Here is a 10,878-nt window from a genome sequence, read left to right on the forward strand (position 1 = left end):
TTGGGGCAGCTGCTTTGACCTTCAGGTGAGACACTCAGTTTCTCAGGCTATATGAGGCGGGAGGAAGTGGCAGAGACCAGTTTCACAAACGCAGGATGCAGGAGGGGAATGAGCAGAGAGGACTCTGGGCCGGGTGCTCACATCCCCCATGGTTGTGGGGTTGGGAAAAGCAAGGAGGACCAGAAGAGAGGTCATCAACTAAGAGAGTAAGAGAGCTGGGGGAGCCTGGGCCTCATGGAGACAGGTCCAGTAATTACAAGTTTCTGGATTGGAAGAACTGTGGTCTACACGTCATTGGGTCCAATGGCATGTAGAAGAATACTGCATTTCCCTCCGGAGGTATCTAAAGGACCTGAGGTACCATGAAAGGTCTGATCCAGTAGCAACTGTGAGGTGAGTCCGTCTCCACCGCTGGAGAGGAGCAGAGTCAAGGAAAGTCAAACAGCTCATGTGTAGAGCATGTTCTCAACACCTTTTCACACCTAGACTTACATATTTGCCCAGAGTCAGGCAGGAAGCCCATGGCTGTCTGTCAATGCCAGCACCATCCTTATGCACCAGGGACAGACACTCTTTACCTGACATTCTCCTTTTCTCCCGCCTCTGCAGGATCCTAGTGTGGCCCTACCCCTGTCGCTGACCATGAATGGGATGGCCAACCTGAATTCTGCCAGCCGCCCGCACTATGCCTCCTCCATCCCGGTGCCTCGAGCTTCCTCACAGACCAGGATTCACACTCCGGGCGCTTCTCCTCAGCTTCGGCCTCGTCAGGCTGACTTGGCCCTGAGCCCCCAGAGAGCTGCCTCCCCAAGTCGGCGCAAGGCTGCAGTCTCTTCTAGAAACTCCTCCCCGAAGGCCTACAGAGGAAGAGGTACCCCAAGGGCTGCAGGGCCAGCCAGGGAGCCGGCTGAGAGTGTAGAAAGCCTCCCCAGCTCCCCCTGGAGCAGCCCCAGGATAACCCCCAAAAGAGCCCTCTCCAGTCAGGCGGAATCCAGAAGAGCTGGGGAGACACAAAGCACCCAGCGGAAGAAGACCCAGGACGGAATCTCAGTTCGCCAGACCAGGGGAAGGAGCCCACCGGGGACAAGCTGTCATGGAGAAACTCAAATTCCTGGGCCTCCTGAAGGTCGGATGCTTCCTAGCTCCCAGGGAAAAGATCAAAGAGACAAAAACTACAAACCCCCTAGGTCTCTGGAGCTAGATGAAGGGGCAGCTCCAGGGACTCCCTCTCCAGTCTGCAGCCCTGTGCAGAGCCTGAAACCCTCTCATACTCTGGGGACCATTAGCTTTTCCTCCGCCCATCAGCAGAGCCAGCCAATCACAGCCACGGTGGCCCCCTTTCAGTACAGGTGAGTTGGGAAGTGGGCAGGCAGAGAAAGAGGGAGGGCCAATGGTCCTGGGACCAAGGGGCAATCTCACCGAAGAGAGAGGCTTTCGTGAGACTACAGGTCAAAAGCCCTAGAAACTTGGGCGTGTAAGACAGGACTATAGTCTTAAATTCTCTGTTTTTTTCTCAACCCTGGGGCCTTGACAACAGAGACTCATGAGGGTGTCCCTAAACTGGCCCATTCCACACTCTCTTGAAAATGATGAAACTGTATGAGGGTATGAAAGATACCTGAGCACCCGATACACAGGCAGCAGGGTCAGCGATGCTTTAGACTTGCCAAATTTGTGTGGGCCCGTTTGCCACCACGGTGTGCTAGACAGACTGTGCTGTCTTGAGGCCCGGAGTCTTCAGTAGCTTGAGCAAGGCCTTAACTGCTTCTCTGTGCTGTTCTCATAGCATTTTTGTGTCTGTCTGTCCATCCCTCTTTCTCTCACCTGCTTGTTTACATCGCTTGTCACACGGCCTTATGCCTGTTTACGTGCATGGTGTATTGGCAATCGGTAATACTTCTTAAATGGCTAGGTAGATGCTGTTGTTGTTGGCAGTGTGGTCAACATGCCAGCCTCTCCAGCTTTCAGACATGGCAAGTTAAGTGCATGGAATAACATTGAGCCAACCAACTAGGCTTTTTAAGTAAAAATAACTCTTTACTAACATGACCATATTAAGTAAACTAAATTTTAATTACTAATCATTATGTAGGTTAGAAATGCCCAAATGTAAGTTAAACCCCTTCTTGACTATACTCACTTCCTGAATTTTCCCTACTCCCATGCTAAGATGGGAAGTAGCTGTCAATTTACATCTTGGGGTATATAAAAGCATATTCTGCATCAACCCTTGGGTGCTGGGGGACCTCTGAGACTTCAGAGCAGCTGAAAGCCGGAGCCCTAGGCATATCATCCTTCACTAGCAGTCAACTCACAAGTATGTAGATCTCTAAACAATTGTGTGCGACCTTCTGTCACAGTACTAGGTGTTGGGATCTGGGACAAGGAAATTAATATCCGTTATATTCTGCCTGTGGTCAGGCCTCATTTGCAGTGCCGCATTCAGTGATGAGCACCATGTTTTAAAAGGACATTGGCACACCAAAACGCCTTTAGAAAAGGACTGACACCTTACCGAGGAGTCCCGCAGAGGTGTCTGAAGAATGAGTGGGGGAAATGAAGAAGTTAGCTTGCTTTGGAAGGAGAAGGTGTAGAAGGTCTGTGAGCTGTTCTCAAATATGGGAAAGGCTGTCGTGCTGTAAGATGAATTAGTTTGCTTGGAGCAGCTCCAAAAAGCTGACTCAGTGTCATGGTGGCTAGGAGTTAGCTTGAGACAGATTCGAGGCTGGCTGGGAAGAACTTTCCAACAGCGAGAAAGGCTGACGAACTGACTGTAAGGCAGGGAGTTTTATTTACCTCGGGATCCCAGCAGATTCACAGCCCAGGAATTCTTACCCGGGCGAGCCCTTTTGCTGACTATACCTACCAGCTCAATGCACAGATGTCCCTTTTTCAGGGGCAGGTCACATCTGTCCCTTTCCTTTCTCCTCTGAGATTCTGAAGCTAAAACTGAACCGAGAAGCGTAGACACAGGGAAGCTGTTCCTTTTTTGTTTCTCGTTTGCTGGGGGTCGAACCCGCAGCCATCTACATGCTAGGCAAGGGCTCTGCTACTGAGCCACACTCCAGCCCCAGCCCTCTTTTGAATGGCCTTTTCCCTAACAGCTCAACACCTCCCTGGTGGCTGTGACTTTCTTTTCCTACCTGACTCCCTTCATTTTGAATTCATTCTTTGGGAAAAAATTGTCAAGGTATTAAATACTCTCAGATTTTTTATTATCCACCCTACAAGTCTCCTGGCATATTTACAGTCTGGCATTTTTCAAAGAGGTCAGGCTATTTCCCTCTGAACATTTTAACGCAACTTAAATAGAGCGGTGTTTCCAGCACTCAGCAAACACTGACTGCTTGTTTGCATTTCAAACAGAAGTGGAATTGTTACACCTCTCCGGAAGCGGTGTCCTTACCACCCATCCTTAGACCTTGTGCTTCCCAGGCCCTCAGTTGTGGTTGGAGGATGGGTCACAGCAGGAGTAAGATTTGGATGGAGGATACCCGGGCATGCTGTAGGCAGATGGGCTGGATCTCCACACACCCTGCACGGGCCCAGAGCTGCTGCCATGGACCAGCTCTGCCAAGAGCTTGGCTAGGCCACTCAACTAAGCTCTATAGCCAAGGAGGTGCCATCTGTTCCCTAGAATCCATAGACATCCTGTTTCCGTGGAAATCTGTTCTCCACTCCCAATACCTTGGGCTTCTGTAAAGCCTCAGGTGAATGCAGAAGCAGAGGCTAATAATGGGTTTCCTCCTCCTCATCTCCAGCCTGGTCTGGGAAACAAATCCATTACCCATCTTTCACTTTACCCCAGCCTCCCAGCCATATCTTTTCAAAATCTGGGTGTGATCATCCCATGACACTCATCGGCCTGCCACCTCTCACCTCCTCTTGATGCCCTTCCTTCTTGGGCCCCAGAAGGCAGAATGTCCCTCTGGCTGTCTTCCAGTTTCTGGTCTCACACATCCAATTCTGTCACAGCTTCCTCCTTACTCCCAGTACGTTTCTGTAAAAAGCCGCAGCATCTGCATCATAATCATACCTCTCCCCACCTACCACTGTCCTTCCCTGACAGTGCACACCTTCAATCCTCAGGCAAGACTTTAGTTAAGAAGGAATAGTCGGCGGGCGGTGGTGGCACATGCCTTTAATCCCAGCGCTTGGGAGGCGGAATGGTTGGTTAAAGGTGTCAGGAGTGTAGGGTCACTGAGGTCACCATTTCGGTTTTCCTCTCCTCTGGTTCAGCCTCCCACTGATTTCTGGCCTACGTTGTCCTGTCCTTTCAGGCTGAAAAGCCCTGGCATATGTAGAGAAGTGGAGGCAGGTTTAGACACATGTGCAGAGCCAACTAAGAGCAGAGAGGCAAAGGCCACCTTCCTTCATGCTCCTGGGTTTGGGGTTCCTGACACATACAGACGATTCGTTCTTACCTGCCCTTGTAACGCAGTGATGCCGTAGACTTGTGACAGCATACCATCGTTGTTGCAAAGCTGACTAGCACCTATCCAAGACAGACACTGCTCAGCTCTCTACAGATGACGCTATCCAATGAAACCTCTAATACATTATATAGAATTCCCTCACCTCAGTAGAATGTTCTACTATTTTCACAACACTATGCTGCATGTCCATACTAATTTTTTTTCCAAGAAAACAACTGTCTCATTTCCCCCTGTCCCCTTGACTGTTGTACGCTTGACTAAGATGAGTGTCCCCCATTATATCAAGCACCCCCCAGAGGCCAGCAGCACAAGATCTCCTGCTCTCTCAGTTTCCTCCCCCCTGCCTTGTCACCAGCACCCATCTGAGGCCTGGCAGGCGCACAATACCTCAGCGCTGCCCAGATGGCTTGGAGAGAGGCAGTGATAGCCACAACCCCCCTGCGGCAGACCCAGTAAGCAACTTCAGCCTGGCCCTTCAGAGGTCATCCCTCCCGGGCCTGATGAAAACCAGGCCCAGAGAGGGGAAGATGTTTGCTTGGGTTACACAGTGAGCTCATGGCAGAGCTGGATTCAGAGTCCCAGACGTAGAGGTATTGGAAAAAGTGAAAACCTAAGAAGACAAACTGCAGCGGCACTAGAGACTCCCAGGGTCCCCTGGCCCAGCCTGTCAATTCCCCCTCTTGTCTGCACAGCCCTCCCTTCCCCCTCCTGCCAAGCTGCCAAAGGGTCCATTTAGCTGGCGACATTGGGCGGGGATATGGGGGTAGGCGGGACTGCTCTGAGCCCAGGGTAATTGCATGTAAGGAGAGCTCCCACAGCCTTTGTTCCTGGAGCAATTGTATGGTTGGGGCTGTGTTCTGAGGTCTGTGCACTGGGTAGCCAGTGCCCAGAGACCTCACCCTTCCTGTTGGCACCATGGACCTATCAGGAGTCACTGTGGCTCAGGCGGAGCCTACCCCTCCTCTTCTGACCTAGTGTGCTTGAGGTGAGCGATTCTAGAGAGGCCAAATGCCTCTCTGAGTGCCAGGAGTCCAGTGGCTTCATCGTCAGAGACAGCCCTTCCCTGCGGGTATGCGCTCTGCTGAGCCAACATGAGCATCCTAAGGACAAGAATCACAGCAGGCCAGAGGAACCCGTGCCTGAGATTCTGGGGGTATCTTTCTGCTCTGTGAATGATGTACGCTGCTGGGCAGCAAAGGGCAACAGATGTTGAACATGCTGGTGCCCCTGGGGACTCCTTCCTGGTCCAGCTCTGCTGCTTCCTGGAGTGTCTGCATGTACACATGTCCCCAGGAGAGGCTGGCCCAGAGAGCTCAGGGCATTGTAGGAAAGAGGACCCAAGCTCAAAAAGGGTTTGCCTAGCCCATAGAGGGGCTTTGAAGCCACGAGTTACCTTTCCTTCTTGGCCCCACAGGTTGCAGACAGACCAGGAGCCTGGCCCCATTCCTCAGGAAAGCTGGGCCCTTGATGGATACACCAGCCCCCCTAGCAGGACTGAGGAAAGCTTCTCCTGCATGGGTAAGTACTTTGGGGAAGACTTTCTACACAGGAGCCACTGTCTGGACTCTCCTTATCTCCGAGGGATGGATGTGGCCTGGGCCTAGGGACCCTCTTCTTTTCTGTTGTTTTGTGACAGGGCCTCACTAAAGAGTCCAAGCTGGCCTCAAACCTCTTATATTCTCCAGTGACGGGATTATAGATGGTGCCACCACATCCATCTTGGGTCTATCTCCTTTTTAAAAGAAGTTTATTTTTTGAGGCGTGGTCCTACTATGTAGCCCAGGCTGGACTGTGTAGACTAGGTTAGTCACCAAGCCAGCCCTAAATTTTTCAAAAATTAGGGGTGTGTGAGTGTGTGTGTGTGTGTGTGTGTGTGTACAGGTGTCAGGGCACATGTGGAGGTCAGAGGACAACTTGTGAGAACCGGCTCTCTCCTTCCATCATATGGGTTCCAGGGTTGATCTCAGGTCATCAGCCTTGATAACAAGTGCCTTCACCTGCTGAGCCGTCTCCCTGGCCCTGCAGTCTGTCTCTTGACAGTGAGATGCTGACCTGTGAACTGCCCTGACAATTTCCTCCACGCTTGACTCAACTCAGGGTGAAAGCTGTCACGTCCAAGAGGGCTTCAGGGTCAGGCTAGGAAGGGTGGCCGTGAGGGAGGGGTCAACGTCACGTTTGTCCAGGGCTCAGATTGTGAGCATCTTTATGTATGTCACAGGGAGACCACAATAGAAAGGTGACAGGCTGGGAGAGTGACAGCCAGGTTGTGGTGAAGCCCAGGTCCAACATGAAGGTGCTGGGAGCCTGGGTGGCGGTCCATAGCCACCTGCCGGGCCGCCTGACACCTGCTTCGCTCCCAGGAACGCTCTTAATAACAAGTCACTCCCACGCATGTGCCCTTCCCTGTGTCGCCCTGTAATCACGGTGTCACCCACAGCACATACACTGCTAACAAACCCAAAGCCCCGAGACTGACCGAGAAGACCCTTGAATTCAAATTCAGTATCATGCCTCTTCCAAGTACACCCTCGGGTGTTCAGCGTCCCTGGATGAGTGCACGATGAACGAATAACCAGGTGCCTTGTGACCCACTGGCTAGGACCCCAGAGAGTCAGATTCTAAAATCCCCCATAGCATTTAGGTTTCTGTGTTGATTGATCTCCTGGCAATATTAAAAAATAAAAATAAACCGCAGGATTCAGCAACGTGTGCGCCAAACTGCACGTGACAGCACATCGCAGGAAACAAGCTCTCTCTGTCAGTTTCCTGGGCCAGACGAAATTGGCTCCAGCAAAACGATAAACTTGATTTTGTTTGTGGTACTGAGGATTAAACCTAGGAGCCTGTGCATGCCGGACCAGTGCTATACCACTGACATACACTGCCGGTCCGTCACGAACTTGCTTTTAGAAGACTCAAGCCTGTCCAGAAGGTTGTGCTCCACTGGGCAAAAATGTGAGATTAGCTCCCAGCCGGGCCTTGACTTCATTCGGCTGTGATAGCATGCCACTGTATCCTCTCTGTTCCCTGATGGGCAGGTGGGAAGGTGAACTGGCCCTTTGGAGCCCTCTCTAGAGAGCTCCACAGCAGTGTGATCTTGGAGAGATTGCAGAACCGCCACACTCACTTCATACAGCAGGCCTTGCAGAGAATGGTCCTAGGGCAGGGCCTGGGCATTTAAAGGATAACCATCTCCTCCCACAACAAATACACATGCAGTGGAAGCAGAGCAGGGCAGGGGACAGAAGTAAACTGAATTTCACAGGCACTGACAAAGCATCAGAATAGAATGTGGTAACCAGGAAACTATGTGCAGCTCTATTTTTACATTTGCAGTTTTTGTTAGCGTAATGGCTTCCTTATGTGTGCACCACATTGTTAGGCTAATGATCTCCATCCACCTAGCCAAGCGCTCCTTACTAATTGTGACCCCCGTGAGCTGGGGAGAGGACTTTTGCTTTTCATGCCCGCTGCAGGCTGACCCTTGGAAGCCCTTTCACTTGTTAGCTTGAAGACCACCCTCACCAGTCAGATCTGAAAATGTCCTCTAGATCCCAGGTGAGGGGATCGGTGTGTGGGTAGGTAGGCAAAAAGCCTTGAACTCTAAAGATGGCCTTCACACAGAACAATGGGCAGCACCAGCCTCCCCCAAGATACCTAGGGAAGGGGATCAAGGTTCATGATGCTGCCTGTGTTGTGGTCCTCGCTGGTTGTCATGGTGACAGACGCGTCTTTGCTGAGGATCCACTGAGCTCTCTGATGGGTTAGATGAGGAGAGATTTAGGCTATGCCTTCTCTGTGAGGGACCCAGGGCTTTACTGAGCTTGGAGAAGATGGAGTAGAGAGAAAGGGAGGAAACCACAAAGTTTCCACTCTGCTTTGCCCTTTTACTTCTGAACTCACTCCGGACATGTCGTGAGTCACTCACTGCGTGTGCTCCACTCAGTCAGCAAGTCCCCGTGAGCGTTTGCTTCGTGGCAAACAAACACTGCCGGCACTGCAGAGGAGGAGGAGGGGGACTTTGATCTGCTTTCAAGGAGCACACAGGGTAGGGGTTCACTCTGCAAACTCTTTCAGAGCATCTGGTGGTGTCCCTGAAGTCCCCCTAGTGTCCTGCCCGTACCTGTTGACAAAGCAGTTGAATGGCTGTATCAGGCATGCATCATGCGTAAAACATGCTGCAGCAGGCCCTGCGTCATGTGGGACAACGAGCTCATTGCCACTTCCTCTTCCTGTTGTTGTTGTTGTGGCTCTTCTTCTTCTTCTTCTTCTTCTTCTTCTTCTTCTTCTTCTTCTTCTTCTTCTTCTTCTTCTTCTGTCTTTGTCTTCTTCCTCCTTCCCCTTCCTTCCTTCCTTCCTTCTTTTCTTTTTTCTTTTTTTTCTTTTCTTTTTCTTGGGGGGGGGGTGTTATTGAGACAGGGTTTCTCTGTGTAGTCCTGACTATCCTGGAACTCACTCTGTAGACCAGGCTGGCCTCGAACTCACAGAGATCCTCCTACCTCTGTCTCCTGAACGCTGGGATTAAAGACATGCATCACCACCTCCAAGCTATTTCCTGGTTATTGATCATATTATTTTAATACCAATATGTGGGAGATAGGGGACTTTTCCTTAAGCTCAGATATCGCCCCTGCCTGTTGGTGAATTCACTGTGTTTGATGAGCAAGGAATCCGGAGTGGGCAGTCTGTTTCTCGTGCCTCCCCTGTGAGCCAGGTTTCCCCTCCCAGCTGAGCAGAAACCACCAGTCTTTCCCTGCTCTTCTCATGAGCGTGGGGGAGGTGCAGGGTCCTAGAAGGGGTAGAGAAGGAGAATGCCAAAGAGTTCTCTGCCTTGTACCACTCTGCCTGGAATAGAGTCCAAGCGAGCACTCTTTATAATCTTTATATAGCAGGAAGAAATTTTCCCATAATGTCTTGCCACCATGCTGGGGTGTTGGGGATGGCCTTCATATGTGCCAAAGACTGTCCACAGCCAGCTGTTCCATCTGCTTTTGCCCTGGGGGCAAAAGTGTAAGCCTCCAGTCCACAGGTGCTTATTTGCCTTCCCTGACTATCCCAGGGTCCACCTGGCTCTTCCAGGGACAACTTGGCTTTGGGCCCATCTGCTCACACTCAGCACTGGCTCTCTCTGCAAGGCCGTCATCAGATCCTAATTTGAACAGGCAAGGAAAGCAGGGCTGACTCTGCCACATGCCCACATGTGTGAGGCTGTGTCCAGGACCAGAAAGGGTCGCCTTGAGGTTTACATGGATTCCTCAATTACTTCCACTTTGTGGTGTGTTTGAATGAGTGCTAAGTGGACACACACTGAAGGGAGCTTCTCTCTCGTAGAAACACGTGTCACTGGGGAACCAGCCAGACACTCCACTCTGCCTCCTTCCCATCTGAGGGTTGATAAAAACATAGACCAGGAGGGGGCTATGCAGTTGGCCTCCCTTGGTGAGTGGACTCTGTCTTAAAGCGACAAGTCCACTGTGGATTGGGGTATAGGGTGCTCATTCTAAGAAAAGTGGTCTATCTCATGTGACTTAGTCTGGGGCAAGAGTGAGGTATGAGCGCTGTGCCCTCTGGGAGAGCGTGAAGAGAGTGTTCTCAGCTCACTGCTGCAGCACAGAGGCGAGAGCAAACACCCAAGAACACAGTGAGTGAAAGCTCCAACAGACCTTTAGTTCCTCGACCTTGGCCTCATTTTCCCTGAGGAGGGATCACCCTTATGCTCAGGATTGATGGCGAGTCAGCAGGTGGACTGAAACCAACACCAGTGCCTCCCAATTCCCAAAATGCTAACACAGCCAAACGATAAAGATAGCCACCGTTTATTAAAGCCTACTATGTATAAGCACATACTAGGTGCTTCTTATACGAAGTCCGTTGTGAACACAGTGTGGCTCTTCAACAATGGTCTCACTCTTGTTAGAAAAGAAACACCTGAGGCCCTGAGAGGCTCTGACACCTGTCTGAAGACTCGCAGCTCCAGGCCGTGTCAGGATTTGGACCCTGCTTGTCTGTAGGTCACACGCCCTTCTCTCAGCCCCTGGCCTTTCTGTCTGCCACCAGGACTCACTGTGGTGACTGTACACCGTCCAAGCTCAGCCCAGTTGCCGTAGACCCCCGCCAAGTGGCAGGGAAGAAAATGGGGTCATGAGCCCCACACCTTGTCGCCATCTCCCTCCATCCTAGCAGGCCCCAGGATGTCACATGGCACTGCTGTCACTCCAGACCCATGTCATTTCATGCTGAGTTCACACCGCTGTGTTCCCTGTCCTCTGGGGACTTCCGGGCCAGGGTAAGTCTGATGTCCCAGCCATCCGTGGAAAGAGACATGCAGACAATTGACCAGAAAATAGAGCAAGTACAGAGTGGATGATAGTCGTTGTGCTCCAGGGCTGTGTCCCTAATGGGGCAGGGGAGGCTGCAGTGTGGGCAGAGCTCAGAAGACCCT

At 51.5% G+C, this 10,878-nt stretch overlaps 1 protein-coding gene across 2 annotated transcripts in view; it reads left to right on the top strand.

Annotated features, from left to right (window-relative positions):
- The first annotated feature begins 623 nt into the window (after positions 1-623).
- Nav1 (neuron navigator 1) overlaps positions 624-10,878 on the top strand; it is a 178,147-nt gene continuing 167,892 nt past the window's right edge. For both annotated transcript variants that reach the window (XM_059281102.1, XM_059281103.1), the window contains exons 1-2: positions 624-1,349; positions 5,851-5,954. In XM_059281102.1, coding sequence (XP_059137085.1) covers positions 643-1,349; positions 5,851-5,954 — 811 coding nt within the window. In that variant the 5' untranslated portion in view covers positions 624-642. The remainder of the gene's footprint in view (positions 1,350-5,850; positions 5,955-10,878) is intronic.

This window comes from Peromyscus eremicus, chromosome 15 (assembly GCF_949786415.1).
Source record: "Peromyscus eremicus chromosome 15, PerEre_H2_v1, whole genome shotgun sequence".
NCBI classification, from domain to species: domain Eukaryota; kingdom Metazoa; phylum Chordata; class Mammalia; order Rodentia; family Cricetidae; genus Peromyscus; species Peromyscus eremicus.